Source organism: Ammospiza caudacuta, chromosome 4 (assembly GCF_027887145.1).
Source record: "Ammospiza caudacuta isolate bAmmCau1 chromosome 4, bAmmCau1.pri, whole genome shotgun sequence".
In the NCBI taxonomy this organism is placed as follows: Eukaryota; Metazoa; Chordata; class Aves; order Passeriformes; family Passerellidae; genus Ammospiza; species Ammospiza caudacuta.
This window is the reverse complement of record NC_080596.1, coordinates 77,688,088-77,709,691: the sequence shown is the minus strand read 5'-3', so window position 1 is coordinate 77,709,691 and position 21,604 is coordinate 77,688,088. Positions and strand designations below refer to the sequence as shown.

Below are 21,604 nucleotides of genomic sequence, written 5' to 3'. Positions count from 1 at the left end.
GCCCCGACACAGCTGGGCTGTGATTGGTCATTGAGGAAAAACAATTCACATGAAACCAATCAAAGAATCACCTGTAGGATAACAATCTCCAACCACATTCCAAAGCAGCAAAACACAGGAGAAGCAAATGAGATAATATTGTTTTCCTTTTCCTCTGAGGCTTCCCAGCTTCCCAGGAGAGAAATCCTGGCGAAGGGATTTTTCAGAAATTGTGACAGTGACACTGCATCCCTCTCAGAGTGAGGTAACTCATCACAGGTGATGCACTTTTTCTGTTCAGACCTAGATGAAACTGGTGCATGCCAACCTCCCCCGTTAGACTGATGCAAAGGGAATGGTCCAACACTGCATGATGCAGCATTTTGGGTTTGAGGGGAGTCCTCCTTGTGGAATTTGTCACACCCCACACGTACAAAGGGTGTGTATAATTAGCCTACTGTTTTGCCTTCTTAAAAAAAAAATTCTTAGTTTGCTTCCTTTTTATCCTTTTACTCTGGAGAAATAATGGTTTTGGAATGGGCCTTCCTTCAGATCTTCTCATTGACAGCTAATGTTTATTCCTCATTCATTACCAGTATTATCTGTTTTGGAAAGTGAATTCCAAGTTGACTTACTTGTTTATCTTTTCTGCTTTAGCCTGTAGGATTTGCCCTCTCTGCTGGAAATATGGTGGAGAATCACTTTTCCTTTTATCTTGAAGTCTCAAAGTAAAGCTTTCCCTTTCTTAAGAAAGCTAAATGCTCCAGCAATACCCCAAGACTTATTCTCTTGAAAAATACACTGAAAGAATCTGATTAACTGAAAGAAAAACTCTAATATTGTTTGCAACAGTGTGTGTTTTGATCTAAAATGTGTACTGCTCAAAAGGGCTCTGTGCATTGATGGTATCTCAGATGGCTTTGTAGATACTACTTGACGTATATGATAAGCACAATATGCTCTTAAATCCCTTGGATTCTCACTTAATCTTAAAATATTGAACTACAGACGTTTGGTCTTAAATACTATTTGGTGTTCAGGTTTTTAGATCATCAGGCACTGTGTGTGTATTTTTAGTGAATTTCTCAAGTACAATTATTCATGTTGTGGTTTAGCAATTGCAGTAACTAACACTTCCACAATTCCAAGGCTTTTGTTTTGCTGGGAAGCATTTCCCACATCATCATCTGCTCTTTCTGTTGGAACATGATGTGTAATAAAACTGTGTGAGGGTTCAACTTAGAATGGTGTTAACATGTTAATTTATTTTTTGCTCAAATATTTTTTAAACTTATGACAACTTACTATCAATAAAATAATGTTAAAACAATGCTTGAAAGCAAAAAAAATTACTTGATTTATATGGCAGACTTTGAAGCTCCCGAAGACAGATAGAAAACATCTGGTGACACTTTCAGTGGTAGGTCAATAGTTACAGATGGTCTGTTCTTCACAGCTGTCATCCAGCTTTGGATGCAGTGACTACAGTGGGAAAATCTTTTGCTGAATGAATAAAAAACACAGCACAGGGAGGCCAGCAGGCCTGTATGTTTCTACAAGATGGGAAATTAAATAAGCTATACAAATTTAAAGTAAGATTAGTGTTTAAAATGTTCATTATATTCTGGTTTTGGTTTTATGCTTTACATCTTTCTATGTTTCTATGCCTTTCTATGTTATGATCTTTTTATGCTATCATCTTTCTAATTGAAGGAAGCAGATTATAAAACAGAAATGATAAGCAAATAAATTAAAGACTAGTTTAAGGCTGATCCTGTGCACAGGTTTGGGGTGTTGGCTTAAGCCAAGGCTGGTTATATAGTTCTGTACTTACATAGTTGGCTTATAAGATTATAAAATCCATGTTAGATTTGATGTAATGCTTGTGCAGTCTTATAACACAACCGCATTTAGTATTAAAGAACACTGTATTTTAGAAGAATGCCAATGTTGAGAAATGTAAAAGTGAATTTCTAAAATGCAACAGTCTTTGTTTTTTAAAAAGTAAAAAAGTGGCATTCTGCATTCCTCATCAATTTTTCTTCTCCCTTTCATGATGGGATGTTATATTCAACTGGAATCTGTGCAAAACAGCAGATGAATCTTGAATTTGAGGATAAACAGGTGTGGGGGGAAAGTGAAGAGGACAATGAGGCAAATAAAGAGTTAAAAGCATGATGAATGTTGCACACTAACTCAATTTTAAATTTAATAAAAACCCCAAACACAAAGAAGGAACTTTATTAAAAGTACAAATGCACTGGTAAAGATAGTACAAATACAAATGTGCAGTTATTGATACTCAAAATATTTTTCTTTATAATTTCACTTGCAATTCATGAATCTTGATGATATGTTAATGAAATGTGCCTATGTTTGGTTTTAGTGCAGTTCAGCCTCTAGAAAGTAACAAGCAGATTTCTAGGTTCAGTCACTTGTCAGGCCATCTAATCCTATGCACTGATGTTGGAAACTGCTGGGCAGGAATACAGAGAATCAGGGGGGTGGAGTGTTTGGCTCATTTTAGTGTGCGCAGTGCTTGTACTCCAGCGTGCTCTGTGTTTGTTTCTCGAAGTCTACTCAGATATTGAAAGGTGAATAAAAGTGGTGCTCTGATGATGCTTTTTAGAGCATCTGTATCCACAGTTTTGCCACATCCCCTTGCTCACCTGCATTTTACATTCTCCTGCTATAATTAGGTTCTCATTGAGGGATTTTTCCTCCTCTGTCCCCATCCCCCCTTCCCACTTCTCAGTGCTTTGGCTTCAAACGCAGCCTGCTTGTTGCACTGCCCTTCTGCTGCCTTGCCCAGCTGCACAGAATCTGAAAGTGCCTGCCTGGGTCTGCTGCCAAGGAGCTGTGCCTAGTCGTGCAGAAACTGCTCCAAGTGCCATTGGCTTGATAGAGATGTTGGCGTTCCCTCGCCACCAGGATGTGTCTCTGCCCCTTGACTTGGCTTCCTTCAGCTTCCAGGCTGAAACTCTGGATTTCATTGCCATCAAGAGCCTGGATGTTAGCAGTGAAAGAAGTATTTTCTCTCACTGTGAGCTTTGTGATGCAAAGTTGTGGCTTTCCAGTTTCATCTCGGGTGAACAGGTTTCTGTCAATTTATAGGAATAAAAACATGTGCCTGCCTAAGGTGCCTGCATTTGTTGGTGGTATGCTCATTGGAAGGGCAGAAAAGTATTTGAAGTGAAAAGGCAGAGAACAGCAGCTGTCCTGGAACATTTCCACACTGCTTGGTCCGAGTTGTGCCCTGTGCTTTTGACAGGGCACAACTCGACTTAAATCATATTAGGTAAACTGATATTTATTTCACAGCTGTGAAATAAATACTAGTTTACCTAATATGATTTAAGAACTTTGTGAAGATTTTTAATTCTTTGAATTACATACAGATCATCTCCAGATCAAGTGGACAAAGGTGCCAGAAATGATGTATTTTAAAGTTTATCTTTCTGTTCACAGCTTATAAAAGACTGAGCATTTCTGCCTGGTGTGAGAAGAGCATCTCCAAGCTGTGTGGGGACGTTCTTTGAGCTTCCACTTTTGTGTCTCTCATGGACAAACACAAAGTGAAGCGGCAACGTCTGGATCGCATATTTGAAGGTTGGACATTTCAATTTCTAATGTTAACTGTGTTAGTTTTGTGGAATACTGATATTTGCTCTGGGTCATTCTGTGTATTTGTAACTGAGTTGTAGTTGCTGTTGAGGTAATATTGAATGTGCACAAATACTGGTTTTTGGGTGGAAACTGATCCAGACAAATAAGAGAAACTAGTCTGTGACCTATTCTAGAGTTGAGTTGACTTTCATCTTAGCATTTTACAACATTCTACCCAAACACTGTAAAACTTAAAATATAAAACAACAAAAATATAAAACAACAATTTCAAAAGGGCAAGATGACCACATAGTGCTCTCAGGAGTCTCTCTCTACAGGCTTGCCTCATGTAGGGTGATTTAACAGCTTGTATCTGGTCCTTGAAAGGAAGTAAAAAGTCAGATGAAAACAAAACAAAAATTGCAGGAGACACCCAAATGTTAAATGAGTATTAATAAAAATAGTGTGAATTCTAGTGGAAGGACTTGTAATCATTTGGATCTCTCATTTTACCTCAGGTCACAAATGACAAATTGCATATTCTTGCTCTTTTTTCCAAAAGGGCTTTTAGAGCTGGTATGAAAGCAGGTTGTAGAATAAGTTGTACTGTTTTTAATGAATGGTCTGGACTGAATGAATTTTTATATTAAAATGTTAATTTCTCACTAAAAGGCAAGGGAATAGTTAATTTTTTTTTGACACAATGAGAGACTGAGTACAGACTGGTGGGCACATGGTCTCTGCATCATGGCTAAGGATGTGAACTGGGGGTGAAACCTTTGCCTCCTCCACATATTGGTCTTGAGACCCTTTCCCAGCAGCTGTGTTGTGTGAGGAGTCCCTGGCAATGGATTTTTACCCTTTCTTTGTGCCAGTGTGAGTGTGACTCTACCAAGAGCTATACTGAGAAGTTGATTTGTACTAAAACTTTTCCTTGGCATATTTTCCATAGGTAAATTCCTCAGTCCAGGTCACTGCTCAGCTGACAGAGCAGTTGCCTGGAAGGGGCAGCTGGAAAAGCTCAGTGGGGTTGCTGGGGCTGTTTAGTCTAACACAGCCAGAGAAATGGACATTTCATCCAGATATCAAAGGGTGCAGCTCCACATTTGGTTTGGGTGGTCAATCTCCTTGTCAGTCTTCCAAAACTGGCCAAGCCCAGCCATGGTTACCAGGTCCAGGCTGTTAGTGCTTCCCACATAGACTGCTTGGCCAGGTGGGCAGAGCCTGCTCACCAGAGACTGATCCCTGCTCGGAGAAATGGGGAGCTGGCTGCAGAGGATGATGAAATTGGGAAGGCTGCCCCACTTTCTGTGCATCTCTGCTGTTAGATCAGCTGGAACTGACCTAGGAGTGTGCATGCTCCTCTTCTCTGCTCCCCGTCTCAGTTCCCCATCCTACAGTTTCTGTATCCAACTCTTCAAATAAAAATGGAGAATATTAGTTTTTATTTCTTTTGGCCTGTGTTAGTCAGCTGAATCAGCAAGGTGTGAAGAAGAATGACAAACCTGTCCCTTTTGATGGCAGCCAGCAGTTAGAGCAGCTAAAGCCCACTCAGTGCAATCTCAGCCTCCTAATGGGCTGATTCTGTTGAGCAACAGAACAACCTGAGAGGCCAAAAGTGTGTGATGATGTGGAAAGGAGCATTGCCAGGGACAGAGGTGACAGAGCAGCAGCCACTGGGACTGAAACAGCAGTGGCTTCCCCCAGGCTTTGTGCCCACATCCAGTGATGCTCTTTTGTCTGGCTTGTTTTCCCTGCCCTGCACAATTCACTGCATCCATCCTATGGTCAAATCTGCTTGGCCATGCCATGGAGGGAATTGATCCCTTGAAAAGTGATGTAGGAAAAAAAGGGGTTTTTAGCCACCTCTCTGCTTCCTTAATCCCATTTACCAAACAGCCAGGTTGGGAAAATAGAGTGGGAAGGCCAGGCAGAAAATGATCAGGAGGAGAGGGGGTAAAACATCAGGTATGGAAACATGGGGTGAAACATCAGGTGTGGAAACATGGGGTGAAACATCAGGTATGGAAACATGGGTTAAAACATCAGGTATGGAAACATGGGGTAAAACATCAGGTATGGAAACATGGGGTAAAACATCAGGTATGGAAACATGGGGTAAAACATCAGGTGTGGAAACATGGGGTGAAACATCAGGTATGGAAACATGGGGTAAAACATCAGGTGTGGAAACATGGGGTAAAACATCAGGTATGGAAACATGGGGTAAAACATCAGGTATGGAAACATGGGGTAAAACATCAGGTATGGAAACATGGGGTAAAACATCAGGTGTGGAAACATGGGGTGAAACATCAGGTATGGAAACATGGGGTAAAACATCAGGTGTGGAAACATGGGGTAAAACATCAGGTGTGGAAACATGGGTTAAAACATCAGGTGTGGAAACATGGGGTAAAACATCAGGTATGGAAACATGGGGTAAAACATCAGGTATGGAAACATGGGGTAAAACATCAGGTGTGGAAACATGGGGTAAAACATCAGGTATGGAAACATGGGGTGAAACATCAGGTATGGAAACATGGGGTAAAACATCAGGTATGGAAACATGGGGTAAAACATCAGGTATGGAAACATGGGGTAAAACAACAGGTATGGAAACATGGGGTAAAACATCAGGTGTGGAAACATGGGTAAAACAACAGGTAAGGAAACATGGGGTGAAACATCAGGTATGGAAACATGGGGTGAAACATCAGGTATGGAAACATGGGGTAAAACAACAGGTAAGGAAACATGGGGTAAAACATCAGGTATGGAAACATGGGGTAAAACAACAGGTATGGAAACATGCCTGACATTTTACAGCTGTGGGAACCCAGTTTGGCCCCCAAGTGTTGGAACTGTGTTCTGCTCCTGTGTGTCTGTGTGTTCAAATGTTCTTTGAGGCTTGTAAACACATTTCCCTGATGATGATTTCAAAGAATGTAAAAAGGGATAAAAACTAGGGGGTTGGTTTGTTTTATAATGGCTTTTTTTCTACATATGGTACTGCTCAGATTTAAAAATTAATTATGCAGAATTGTTCTCTGATATATGTGCTTTTCATGACACAACCTAAATATTTTATATTAGAAATATCTGTGATGTTTTACAAAGCTTAGGGAATGTAGTGAGCTGTAGAACTATTAAAGGTGGTTTATCTTCTTGGTCAGCTTTTCTGTCCATCAGTCTGTGCATTGCTTTCTTCTCTGGAACTTTCTCTTAGAAGAGAATATTTTAAAGATGCACTTTATTTCTATTGCAAATTCACTTAAAAATGGGCTGCAATAACTTGCTAACTACTACTAACTACATATTTTTTCATGAATTCTTGAATATAACAAAGCTTAATGGAGCTCAGTAAATGATTTTGTCTCTGAGGTACCCATGATTCCCTTTGATGATTTCTTATATATAGAATTGAATATTTGCTTCTAGTCCCAAAGCTGTTTGCAATCATATTTTTTGAGCACATTTCAATGTTCTGCCATTGAAGGCTGTCCCTTAAAAAATCCAGGTATTAAATTCTGGTTTCTAACTTCCACCACTAACTGTGAATTGTGCTGTTGCATCAGGACATGATTTGAGGCACTCTGAGATGCTAATATTAAACTCACTTCTCAATTTGTAAAATAACATTTAGGATTCTTCCCTTGGAGATGAATGGTACCACGACATGTGAAGGATTAATTAGTTACTGATTATATTGTTCTTTGTCCCCCTCTCCGGTGATGCTGGTGATTGCAAAGCATAATTACAGAAGTATACATTTGGCAGAACAGTTGGAAGTGTCACAGTGCAAAAATAAAATGTGTTCATTTTGTGAGTAATTTGAAAAATTCAAAATGTTTTTGGCATTTTGAAAAGTTGTTATCTCTAATTAAGGTATTATTGTGCTTTATATTGTAACAAACTGTAAACAATGCTGTTTATTTGCTTATATTCTAGAAATCCTTAATGAAATTGGTGTATGTTTTACTGACCATTGCTTGGCAGTTCCCTTGGGCTGTCTGACCCCTCCTGCATTTGCTGGGTGCTGATGGATGAAGGAACAGAAGGTGGTGCAGGCAGGGGGAATGGCTGAATTGTCTGTCAAGGGGTTTGCTCAACACTGTGAATTATTTTTAAGTACATTATTTTGGCTGCCTCAGCACTATATATTTATTATACACTGCTTTTGGTGGCTTTCCAAGCTTTAGGGAACACTGGTGGAGGAGGAAAGGGGCTTCTCTCATTTCTTCCTGCTTGTTTGCACAGGTATTAGGGATGAAAGTACAGCACAATGCTGGAAATGTTACTGGAAAATTCAGAGGACTTTCCCAATTAGGTAATTTCTTCCCAGAGCACCTCGTGTGATATTTACACAGCACAGACAGCAACATGTGCCAGGTACAAGTCTGGGAAGACCCTGTCTGTCCCCAGACAGGTGTGGATTTTTTTTGGCTTTTTGTTTTGTTTTTTTTCTTCTGTTGTTGATAAAGCAAAAAGCATCTTAGCACTCAGAATGCTCAATCATTTCCTTTTTTTTTTGCAGCACTAGTGTTAATGTTATTCTTTATATATTCATGTTGCTTCATCTTTTTAAAAGTGCCCAGAAGAAAAGTTGCAATGAGTTTTAGCTATTTTAACAGTGATGCTTTATTACCTTAGAAAAGAAGAGTTGGCCAGGATGATAAATTGGAAAAGAAAGTGCATATTGATGGGATGAATTTCTGAAATTTCAGATAAAATCTCTCGTCTTTGCTTTTATGAAGGGCAGCCTTTCTTTGGGAAGGCTTGATTAGTGATGCACTTTGAAGGACAGTAAAAGTGCATGATAAATGAATAGTTTCTTTTCAAGGATATGGCCTGGGCTTTCTTTCTTTATAAGGAAACATCTGTGTTTTTAGAGCTTCTTTTTGCTGCTTGAGATTTAATAAGATCAGTCTTCAGTTTGTAGTACATGTGGAATATGTTGATGGTTCCAGGAGGAATGCAAAGGGAAAAAAATCAGATATGAATTGAATTTGAATTTGAATTGATAGAGAAGTCTTGTAATAAAGAGTGACTTAATTAAAAGAAAAATGTATTCACTTTCCTGATTTCTTTTGCTTGTGTGTGTACTAGCTTGGCTTTTTCACTAGTGGGAAGTACCAGGTTGAGAAATACCAAATGTTTCTTCATGACCATTGGTGGATCTTATCTGGTTTGTGTAAACTGGGATTTGGCCCCTTGCAGGGGCAGTTGAGTTTTCTTCAATTAATGAGAAGATGGCTTGGTCAGGGCTTTCCCTGAATTTCAAAAAGCACTTTTACTGAACTTGGTCTGTACCATGTGAGTTGATTTGTAAATAAGAGGAAGGAGGAATAAATGTTGTTTCCAGGCAGGGGGTGCCCTTTGCTCTTTGTGTAAGTGGGAATTGCAGATGTCAAGTTCTTTGGACAACAAGAGCTTCAGTTTTCTTAACATGCAAATTTGAACATGTTCTTCATTGTTTCATTTGTAGAGATAGTGGAGAAAGACAGGAAATCATAAAATGCACAGGCAATGGTAAATCAAACAGTACTTTATAGAGTTCCTGTGTACTGATATTTGTACTGGGCACACTTAATATGCCAAATGTTTCTTAAAAAGGGATTAATGGGCTGCCTCATTTCCTGGTGTCTTGGACAGACCTCAGAAGGTGGCTTAGTGAAGGATTAGGGCAGCAGAGGGAGCTAAAAGATTCCTAATATTTTATCATTTGTTTCCTAAGTCAAAGTAGCTCCTTTATAAAAGTACCAATTAACCTTTGCAAAAATGTGATTTTCTAACCTTAAGTGCCTTCAGCAAATACATAAGCATTTGAACTGGAGTAAATTCCTTTCCTCTGTAGCAATCCAGTATAAATTAAATTAGGAATTAGATAGTTAAAGCTACAAAATCTTTCTGCAGGAACAGCCATCAAACCTTTCAAGTGTAGCAAATGAAAGTGTTTAAGCAAGCAGAGTTTTCTATGAAAAACCTATAGAAGAATATTCTATAAGTAAACCAGTTTACTTTCAGCTACAAGTGTTTTAACATAAAAATGCATTCTTTGGTGCATTGCATACAAGCATGTTTTAACCATACAATACTATTTTTCTGTGTATTGCTTGTAAAAACTTTGAAAGCATTTTTGAACATGTGGTAATACAGAGAATTAGATAAAAGTTGCCTTCAAAGAACAGGGAGCATATTCTAAGGACTAAGACAAGTTGACTTTAAAATAATAAAATAACAAATGGTGCTACCAGGAATCTCAACACAACAAGATTTTTTGCCTCTTTCCAAAGAAAATGATCTGTATATTTGGGTTATGTTTACCCTACTGCAAAAGCATCCTTTATCTCATTAGAATTAGAGTTGAAATGCTTATGCACAGGCTTGTGTTTGGTTTTTGGCTTTGTTTTTTATATCAGTATTTACAGTGCAAAGTGGTTTTTAGCTTTCCTTTGGCTTCCTGCAGCAACCTGCATCTCAGTCTTCACCTACACAGGCTTTGGATTTGCATCTACTTAAGTATTACAGTATTGCAGAGGTATTGCAAGGTATGGAAAGGGAATTGCCTTAGAAGCCCCTTTTGCTCTAAGTGATACTAAACAGTAGCTGCTAATGGAAATCATTGCTTCAGTAAGAAAATCTGTGGCGGGAAAATCTATGGAGAAAAGAATCGGAGATTTTTAAGTTTTGCTGAAATGTTCATGTCACTGATTTAAGTTATGAATGCTGTAAAGAAAAACTGCCATTTTGTGGTGTCCAGCATCATGCATTTTATCTGTGTTGTCGCATTCTGACTGGTATATTGAATAAAATACACTTAAAATACACTTGGTTACGACAGCAGCTGTGTTCAGCTGTGATCCATCCAGAAAGTTGCATCTCGGCACTGCAGTGAAGTCAAAATAGTTTCCCTGAATGCTAGTGTCAAACACAGTGTTAAATACAGAAAATAATACAGCATGACACTGGTTTTACAGGGTTGTATTAATTGTATTTGTAGTATCAGATACTTGAGTCAGAATCCAGTACATAACCACACCTCATCCTCTAATTCCTGAATAATCTCCTGAGAATTTATTCCTCCTATTCTTCTATTAATAAAAATATTTTCAGGCTAGATATTTAGCTTTTATACAGTGCAGATGCGTGGCTGGTAAAAATTTTAGAAGCTTTAGAAGTCTTAAGTACTTGATGGTGGTATGTTCTTATTTCTGCCTGGGGTCAGGGAAGATGCTCTGATGCTGCTTTGCACTGTGCTCTGGAAAACCGAACTGTACAAAGATTAAGTGTCTAGGTAAACATACTGAAAAATTTACATATTCATCTAATTAAAGCAGTCATGTTCAGCTTCACAGAGGCAGTTCCCATCCTCAGGGAAGTGCAGTCTGAGATGCAAAAAAGGATTTTATTTTGTTTCCTCCCTTAGTGCAGTCAGGATGGGGGTGCTATTATGCAAGTGGAAACAAGAAAATAAAAGTGGAGACAGTCTTTTGGTGCTGGAGGCTTCTGCACAGGGCACACAGCCTCGTGTCCTCAGTGCAGGAGGTCAGTGCTGAATCGGAGGGGGCCTCTCCTTGGACAGGAGGGATGGGATTGATGCAGGGAGTGCCCAGCAGAGAAGGACAGGTCATTTGCAGTTAGGAAATCTGTGTTTTGTCTTGCAGCTCTTCTGAAGTCAGGTACCAGGTCAGGGAGAAGAAAAGCTGCCTCTGCCTCTTCTCTTTCTGTGACAGAAAACAGTCAGAGATGTTCTGGGACAGAAATAGCAGCAGGCTGTTGTAATACTCTTGGAATCCCTTTAAAACATGAGGCTTTGCTAATTGTGAAAATGCCTGGCACTTGCTGCGGGTGAGAACACAGCCTTTGGTACCGCTGGAGATGCAGAACTCTGCAGTGGTTTGTGGCCCTGCTCAGATACCTAAATAAAAAGGTTCCTTCTTCCACCCTTTCCTATGAGAACTAAATTTAAATTGCTTGTGACTTTGAGCAGATGTATTTGGGATGTTTTTTTAAAGCCAGAAATTAGCTGTTAAAAATTATTCATGTTTCTCTTTCCCCTGATGCTTATTTTTCAAAGTATCCTCCCATGCACTGAATTTTCAAACCTTTCATTGTGCCAATTAACTGGAGACACAGCAAAAAAAGACACAAAAATTACAGGCAATGGCAGTAGGAGAGCAAATGATGAAGAGTAAAGGCTCTTTATTCTTTTGATCCTACCTGTATTTGTCAGAAAGTTTCCTTGTGTGCTAGATAATGACACTCAAACACAATTAGACTATGACTCCTGCTAATAGGTAATCAAGAATAATTATAAGTTTTAATTAAATACACGATAAATGCCTCTTTTTGTCAAGGAGTGCACATTAGAAGAAATAGTTTTATTAAGTGCTAAGAAAACTTTTTCCCAGGCAATTTTATCACCATTTCTTGTTCCCTGCTGTTCCTTTCTGTCTTGAAGATTGCATCAGTCACAGGCGTGTGGTTTTTTCCTGGGTATCAAATACCACTTAGGCAGGTGTTGCCCAATTTCCACAACATCTGCCAGTCATTTCTGGTGGCTGCTGTGAGTTTAGCTAACCTGCAGATGGTCATGTTTGCCCGTGTGTGCAGTGCCCCACAGACTGCCGTGCTTGTTCCCCGAGTGCTGCCCTTCCCTTCCGTGCAGGCATCAGCAATTTATCAAACTCAAATCATTCAGGAACAGTTACTGCTTCTTGCAGTGAACAAAAGCAGCTGCGCTCTAGCTGTCCTTATCTGCATGAATGCATAGATTGTAAAGGGCTTTGCTGACAAACAAGACAGAAGTTTAGAATTTCACACTGGAATTTAGGGCATGTAAGTCAGAATGAGTCGACAGTGATGTTTAGAAACAATATAATAATGCAGAGAATGAATTAGTTGCCATAGTAACTGCTTTGTTTTAATAATTTGGTGGGGCAATGAATAAAAGGAGCTCAGAAAGAAGTAGTATCACTCTTGATTACATGTGCAATGAGAGAGGTTTCGTTCATTAATAGTGGAAATTAATTTGATTTTATAACAGATTGAAGAATGAATGTATAAGTTTTACTTTGGAAAGGCAATAAAAATGATGTACAGATTTTTTTATTCTTATTTTTTCTACCCCCTGGGAAAAACATAATCACATTTTACGTTTTATTATGGCAATGCAGATTATTGATTTCTTAACAATAAAACATGCTCAATATATTGCATTATAAGCGTGGCCTCAATGTGTGTGCTGTGATTTGTTGCCTGGCAGTTGTTGGCAGCCTAGCAACATGCTCAGTCCAGATCTGCAAAGGGATGGAGACACCCAAAGTTAGGAGTTACAGGAAAGGCAGGTTTCTCACTACTTCAAAACCCATCCAAAATCATCAGCACCTCGAAATCCCTTTGTGCTTCATGGATGAAATTCAAGTACACTACACGCTTTAAAGATCACAGAATCCCAGGATGGCTTGGAAGGGACCCCAGTGATCCTCTCATCCCAGCCCCTCTGCCATGGGCAGGGACCCCTGCCATGAGACCAGGTTGCTCCAAGTCCTGACCTTCTGAATCTTCTTTCCTCTTGCAGATTTGAGCGGTTTGGTGTGCGTTTTGTGACAAATGCAGGGTCCTCAAACAAAGACAAGGCAGGATCCCCAAACCGAAGGAGCTTTTTGGAGGCAGATGTGGAGCCAGCAGAAGCCTCCTGTGCTCGCAGGCAGCTGCAGCCTGCTCTGCAGAAGGGGGGAGGCACAGAAGGAGGTGCTTGCTGCAGAAATTGGTGTGCAGAGCAGGTCCCAGCACCTCTCCCAGCTGCCTGTGTGCTGATGAGGCCGTGTCTGGAGACTGGCAGGTGTCGTGGAAGAAGGGATTACTGCTGATGTCCTTCTGGAGCCTTTCACAGGGCACGGCCTCTAATTTGTGTCTGCCTTCTCATCTGCTGCCCTTTTTCTCATTCTCCTTGACTACTGGCAGCTTTTGGCTGAAATTTGCTGGCGAGTTAAAGATTTAATTATGGAGAGCCCAGTGGGTAGATGGACAGGCACAATTAGGTGAGCCTGGCTTCCTTTGAAAATCTGTCTGAAAGGTGCTTAGCAATTGCAGACAGAAATAAGAAATGCCACCTCACTACTCCTTGGCCTAGGGAGAGATGTCCATCACCAGACCCAAATCCTGTTCCCCCCCTTGAAGTTGATTCTCCAAGCACTGCTCCCAACAGTGGCTCCTCAATAGCTGAAGTTGTGTTCCCAGGATCAGGGAAACTTTCTGTTCCAGGTTATCACCAATCCAAAGCTGATTGCTTTTTTGAAGAGGTTTGTTACCCTTTCTGTGTTGTTTGCTGCTGTCTGTGTAATGCAAGCTCAACTCATTGTGTCAGGGGAAAAAAAAGGGATACCTAAGCTCAGTAGTGACTCAGAAAGGGAAATGAAAGCTTCTCTGTTCCCAGTGCTTGTGTGTGTGTAGGTTTTGGAAGGAGATTTAAAACTAGGGACTGTCCTTCTCTTTGAGGTGAGTGCCCCCATCACTGGGCTGTTCATGTCCTTGACACCTCCCCTCTGGTCTCATAAGAAACTTGCCCTAAAATAAATATTTCTAAGAGCAGTGTGTCATACCTCCGGACCATGTTTTCTTCCTTCTTCCCTTATCTTTTAGCTGTATCTGAATAAAATTAAATTGTGATGTTTTTGAAAGGGACGCTAACTTGGTTTGAACTTTCCTTGGTACCTAATCCTTCATTAGAATTCTGAAATGTTTGTTAATATAATCTTAAAGTTTACCAAATCCTTTCCTGTTTAATTTTTGTGTCAGTCTTTGAAACTTCTCAAAATGTGAGATGATTGGATGAGTTTTGCCCCCATCCAAGATGTCAATGGAGGGAAGTGAAAGGAAGTTCATTCCAGAGCTGCAAACATCCAGTGAAGAATTTTTTAGTTTTTTAGTGCTTCCTTTTATCTGTGTTAACCATAAATCAGTGGTTATTTTATAGGTTCCTTGTGATTACAGTAATCAATAACAGGACTGTATCCTGAAATAGTTGGTGAAGGAAATTTCCAGCAGCTCCAGAAAGGCACTGGTGCATCTGATGTGTGTGGTCTTGCAGTCAGATGTGGTTTTAGCTGCCTTTTCCCCTGCAATTCTGAGTCTCATTTTCTTTGTTTTTCTGCTTCTCTTGGAATGAAATAATTTTTGTTTCATTCCTGGTTTTCTGATGTTTCCTAAATTATGCTTTGTGATACTTTTTTTTTTTTTTTTGCTTGGTTATACACAAGTGGATTTCCACTGAAATTCATTAGCATTAAATGTTAATTTTTAAATTTAATGTTCAACTCTGCTCCATTCACTTTGATTTTATTTGCATTAGTCTTTTATGAATGGAAGCACCTGCAAATATGTTCCTAAAAATTATAGCTCTCCACATAACTTAAAATTATTTACCAGTTTACTAAGGGACCACTCATGAAAAACACTCCTGCCCTGCCTGGAAATTGTGGATTCTTCCTTTTTGAAAGAAATACCAATGGGGTTTTCATGCCAGCTCCCCTGGTGGTGCCAAAGGCTTGTTGGACACAAGCTGTGGTCTTTCCTGAGCCATGATTGACTTGTAGCTCCTGGAAATTTCCACCTAGTTGGAAAACATATTTGCTGAATAAAGTTTGTTGGATTGTTCTAGATAAAAACTTTGCATTTTTTGCAGTTTTAAAAGCTCGCTTTTAAAATGATTTACAAGGCAGACTGGTAACTTTGCTTAAACTTGCTTTAACTTACAGGCAGGTTAATCCTTTTGCATCGATAACATTTGACATTTTTCTGATAGGAAGATAGAGTTCAAAGTTAAAGAAAGTAGCTTAGCCTCACTCTATAGAAGTCAATTATGAATGTTCAATTTAACAGGAAAGATTTGAACTAAGAATTGGTCTAATTGAGCCCAGTTGGCACATACAAGAGACCGCTATTACATTTTGGAGTACTTATTTTTAATAACTTCATGCATCTCTTAAAACTCCTTTTGAGTATATGTGACTTCACATACACAACACAGATTACTCAAAAATGTAATGAAATATTTAGTATCCAAAAATGAGGTATTTAATTTAAAAAGCATGCTCAAACAGGTAGTTAGGGCATTCCTGATCCCTCAGTCTGGAGTAGCTGTGACCTCTGATGTGCCTCATGTTGTGGCATTCTTTCTGTGTCCCTTGTGCAGTTCCTTGCTCTGGATGCAGTTAATATCTGCTCTCTCTTTTTCTTCTTGATGCCAGTGTGGCAGAGCTTGTTGTGTTATCAAAGCTGGACTCTGAATTCTTTGCCTCTTTGCAGCAATTCCATAGACCAGAACTGCCACAAGGTACAGGAATTAAAGGCTCGTCAGCATTTCTCCATGAGCACAGAGATATATTTTCTGTTGAAAATCTTTCTTTAATTTGGTGTTACAATTGAACTACATTACATCCAGCATAAAAGGAGGTTGATTTATTAGTTGCAGTTAATTTAAAAGGCTCCTGAATACTCCTCCCTTCCTTCTGCAGTAGAGGTGGCTTTCTAAATTTTTTTAAGTTTTCAAGTGTAGCTGAGGCATGGGACAGACCCTGACTTAGGCTGCCAGGTTTACAGATGCCAGTGGTTTTACAAACCTTAAACTGCATTTTAAATAAAGACTTCAAAAAACAGTAGAAGCAGAGTTTTCATGATTTGTAGAAAGTCCATAAATTTATTCTTAATGTAGCTGGGCTACTTTGCTATTGATGGAAAGGGGTTTACAAATTTGAATTGATGTAAAGGAGTTTACAAATTGATACAAACAAAGTTTTTCTGGCAGAACTGTTGGGACCTCATATTTGAAGTAATTGTACTGAAAGCTGTAAAGTTCTGGAGAAGTTATTCTCTGCAGCATTCCTTGGCTGTGGAGGACAGAGCAGGGGGAGGGAGGGAAAGCTAAAATTATACATAGAAGCACATTGAAGATATCATCATATCCTTGACATCAGAGTACAATCTGAGCTGTAGGCTGGCAGTAATGCCTAATGATTGTGCATCCAAAACCAGATGACCTTGTTCTCCCCATTGATATATGCATAATGCTTTTTGTGGTTTCTATTAATGATATATTTCCTTTTCAATCAATTACATTTCAATTAAATTATGTCCTTTCAGTAGCATTAAAGTATTGTGGGTTGAGGAAATAAAAACTAACTTGGTAAGAAAGTGTAAACTGGAAAAAAGGAGTTGATTTCAAAAAAACCCCACTCCGATATTCATCTACTGATGACCATTTAAGAAATGGTCTGTTGCCAATATTTTCTCTTTTATGACACCTAAAATACCAGGTCCTTGAACCAGTTACCTTCAAGCATTGGTTGAGTGTTCAGCTGCACCTGCTCCATCATCTCTTGTGACCTGTGGTGCTAATTTTATTGTAAAAGATATTGTTCACAACAACAGTCGAGTTCCTAGTCAAGTACAAGGAAATATCTTTTAATATTTAGCTCAGCTGAGCCACACTGATTTGGTTGCTTTACTTGCTGAAAGGTTTTCTGTAGCCTCCATAGAAGGTAAGGGTAAACTAAAGCTTTTTCTTTCTAGGTTTATTTAAGAATAATATTGGTCATATGATGTTATCAGCAAGAAGAGAATCAGCATAGCTGCTGCTAAGACAAAAATGTATCTAGACTTGAGGTTTCAGCAGTTGGTAAGGTTATTTTAAGATGCACTCACCATTTGAAGATGTTCCATTAATGCTTGAGATTAGCATATTTTTTAAATGGCAGGAAATTTGATGGAAGCATTTAGAGTAAGCTGGATGGGATGTTTTCAGAACTCAATTTCTGGGAAGCTTGGCTATAATCCTCCCCAGTTCTATGTTTTTGAAATATGACAGTGTCTTCTCTAAAAACATTTGTCTGGTTGAAAATAAAGTGGGAGAAAAGATTGCGTGGTAAACCAGGGTGTCATTCACTGAATTTGGTGTCAGTCAATTCAGAAGTGATGTGGAAAAAATGCATTTACAGAAGTTTTATTATGCTGGATAACAAACTGCAAAATACCATAAAAGCTTTGTGTAGCAACTAAACATAAGCATGGGGAGCTGTCAGCTGAATCAGGTCGTTGGGAAACTCCTCAGCTCTCATTTTCTCTGGCTACTTTATCTCCCTCTAGTTCCAATTTTCATTTTACTGTATTTCATAATAAGGGAAAAACCATTCTAACCTCATGTTTCAGGGGCTCAGTGATGTCCATGATATCATAATTAAATCATAAATCACTGGCAGCATATTGATGCCTGGTCTTGAAGCTGCAGCCAGCATTGACACTGTTGGGCTGCCTGTTGTGGCCTGCACCAGTCAAATGAGGGAAAGAAGAATTCAGGCAGCTGGTGGGGTGTGAAGATGAGAACTCCTAACCAAGTAAGCCACGCACTCAGGATTTTTGAGTTTGCTGGTGTGATGTGAAGGTGCCTTCCTCAGGGAGCCAAGCTGTGAGTGGCACGCCTGGGAGGTTGGTGAGGGCTGCTGGAGTTGAAAGCAGGTGCCTTTAGGAGGCAGCCCAGGACTTGCCTGAGGTTTGTGATCTTCCCCATGGCTCTGTGTGGATCCAGGTGGCAAGCAGGAGTGGGGAGCACTCACATTTCTCCTTGCAAAAGTCTGAATGAGCTGTGCTTGAAAGGTACCTGACTCAGAACTGCACTCCATGCTATTGATAGTCAGAACATCAAGTCCCTGTCTGGGAATAAAGAAGATTTTGACCTACTTTAATGGAAGTGTAGCACTTAAAATATTCTCTTCAGCCCTAGGATTGAGAACGGTGTCCTGCTTCCTGCACAGGAATCCAAAACCCCTCTCCTGTTACCTTAGCAAGGCTGTTTCTGTTCTCAAAGCCATAACCAGCGGGCACCATGCTGCATGCAGGTGTAGGAAACATTTCTCCACACATCAGGTGAGTTATGAAGCTCTACTGCAGGATATTTTAGGTTACTGAAGTTTCAGGAAGGCTGAAAGAGTGAATAGGTTCATGGAAGAAAAATCCACTGGGTTTGCTGAAACAATTGTGATTGATAGAGCTCTTGAATGGCAAATTGCTGGTGGCAGGGAGAGATTCTGAAATACAGTCTTGCCCTTTTTCATCTTCTTTTTCTCACTGTTCTTTCCCTGAATCTTAGCAGCAGGGGGAAAAAACCAAGACATCCACTATTTAGTAAGATAAATCTTTGGTCTGAGCCCATGGCAAGCTTTTCTTGCACCATTGGTTGTGGAAGGCTTCTGTCTTCCTTGCCTGAAATTAGCAGAACTTTGGAGGGTCCTTCAGCTCTTTGAGGCTTTCAGCCTCATTACTGGAGTCAGAAATTGGAGCTGCACTGCCCACTGTAGTGACATCCATAACCCAGCACTTCAGTGTCCACAGCCTCAGGTACCTGCTGCTGTGCTTTCTCATACCTCCCCATTAGCCCTGGCAGCACAAGAAATAATCTCAAATTCAAATATCCATTCTGTAAGTGTCGTAAAAAAGATTAATTTTACAAGTCAATGTTCAGGGGGTTTTTTGTTTAGCTCAGTACGGCTGAAGTATTCAAAGAAAGAGATATATAGGATATAAAAATTAAAAAGTAGCTCCCTGTAGTTGCAGTAATGCACAACATGGGATTGATTCATGGAACAGACGTGTGAGCAGCTCCCTCCAGGTGGTGAGGTGTGTGATTAAAGGTGCAGGAGATCAGAACAAGGAGCAGCCAGCTGTGCTCACAGTCCTTGTGGCAGCAGTTTCTCCCTGTAGTTGTTTCCCTGTGTGTGGAAGGATGATAACACTCACCTGGCTGAGGCTTAACTCACTGCTGCTTTTACAGCAAGGTGAAAAGTCTATATATGGTTTAATAAAACCCCCACGAGTTATTACAGAACAGTGTTATTACATAGTGTTTCATAATTTGCCTATTCAAGCAACTCTCTGTATTAAGGAATAATTGAAACATATTTACAGAGCAAATTTGAAAGAAAAATAATAGCATTATCAAGCTAAAAAGCTATAGCACATGATTATTATACACTTCATGATTCAGCAGCTGAGCTGGTTTTGTGCATGTAAATGATTTTTACCTAATGGATTATTGCAGCAGTGGTGAGTGAGCACACAGGACTCTCTGAAGGGTGCACCTTGAGGACACTGCAGCAGCAATATTTTGCTGTGTCACGAGATTTTATCATGCATAAAGGACAGATTCCTTCATCCTCGGGAGTTTCCAGATGGAAACCACAGATACATTTCTGCTGCCAGTGTGCAGGAATGCAAAATGGTCTTAAAAACAAACTGGTTCTGTTAGTACAGGGCTTTTTTTTTTTTAATTTAAATATTACCTCATGAACTGTCTAACTTGTAGCAGCAGTTATATGAATTACATCCAAAAAATGAAAAAACTTATGTCTAATTACAACAATTTTACGAGTGGTGTCTTTTATTTCTTATTTTTGAAGCAGGAGCAATAAAAATATAAGTGTATTTTAGTTTGCTGTTACAGTGCTCTATATTTGTCAAGTCCTGTTACTAAACAAATAGTAAAAATACTGTGTTGATTTTATTGCTTTAGTAAAACAGTTACAAGAACCACTTTACTACACTTCTCCAAGATTTCCAACATGTTTGAGAGTGAGTACATAGAAGTAATTTCTCAGGTTTGGACGGCATCCAGTACATTATGGAAGGGATCTTTGTACACAGCCAGAGATTTGGGTATGGATAAGGCAGGTACAGCTTCACTAGGATGAGATTTATCCCTTAAAAAAAAGAATTGAAAATGTAATTACCAGAAAAATGCATTGAACTGGGGATCTGCCCTGAAATAAGGGCAGCGATGCAAACATTAACTTGCAGACATTAACTAACAGGCAGCTACAAATAAAAGGGGGTGATGTGTCATTTCTAGATCACTTTAATAGTCCTGGGGATGGTCTCAATTACAACTCTGTGTCTGTGCCAAGCATTCTTTATACCCCTGAATGTGTAAATTCTACATGATGTGTCTGTAGGCTGTGCAAACACAGCATTGTGTTGACTTGTGGTTTTGTTTTTGAAGAACAACATCTTTCTACTGCACTGATAAAGGCGAGGGAAGAATGGGGAAATGTCTGGCAAACTTTGGCATTTCTGATGGAGCCTTTAATGTCAGTCCAGGAAGTAATGGAGCTACAGAGAGATGTGAAGATGCATAGAATGAAGTTGTTAAAACTGTTTGCTTTGGCCTTCCCTCAAACATCTATGTGATAACAGGAGAATTTTGTTGAACTTGAGAGTCAAATAAATGAAAACATACATTCCTACTTAAAGGAACCTCCTCCCCAGCCAGTGAGCAACTTTCTGGTTTATTGAAATGTAATCTCTCATTGAGAGATGGCATATCTCTCAATGAGAAATAATTATTGAAAAATTACATGAATACAAAATTTGTTGAAATATTGTTGTTGATAATATTACACTAATGCACATTGAAATATTACACTAATACAACATTTTGGGGTTTTCCAAGATGCTGTTTGATGTCTGTATTTCCATAGCCACGGTGCTGTTTGCACTACCCTTGGCAGAGGCTGTTTCAGTGAGGTGGCACAAGCTAAGCACCCTTGGGCACAGAATCTTTTAACTCCCATCCACAGAAGAAGGTTTAACAAATTCTGTGGAGATTTGCTGTATAAACTTTTTATTTCTGGCCGGAATTCAGAGTTCTGTGCGGGAGTTTTGCAGCAATGTGATGAGCCACAGTTAAGCCAGCGGGATCATGAGTGGAAGAAGACAGGTCATCTATAAATTAAATTCTCTAAGGTTTTACTTGAGATGACATGATCTGGAAGTTTCTATCATTTCTAGTCCATTGTAAAGGAACTTGTACTTTGGATAACACACCTCCTTTAGGTTCTTTGGGTGGTGGGAAGGATCTGAGCCTGAAGAGGACTCAGATCAACTTCCCTGGATCTGAGGTTTAGATGGGAGAGCTGTCATTTTTGAATGCTACCCTGTTGGCAATGTTTCTGTATCTTTACAA

General features: G+C 39.5%; 1 protein-coding gene across 2 annotated transcripts in view; it reads left to right on the top strand.

Moving 5' to 3' along the window:
* The first annotated feature begins 3,490 nt into the window (after nt 1-3,490).
* The window catches only part of CTBP1 (C-terminal binding protein 1), a 186,890-nt gene continuing 168,776 nt past the window's right edge, over nt 3,491-21,604 (top strand). The window contains exon 1 of one of the 2 annotated variants that reach the window (XM_058803020.1): nt 3,491-3,588. In XM_058803020.1, the coding sequence (XP_058659003.1) occupies nt 3,540-3,588 (49 nt within the window). In that variant the 5' untranslated portion in view covers nt 3,491-3,539. The remainder of the gene's footprint in view (nt 3,589-21,604) is intronic. The other variant, XM_058803019.1, reaches the window with a different exon arrangement.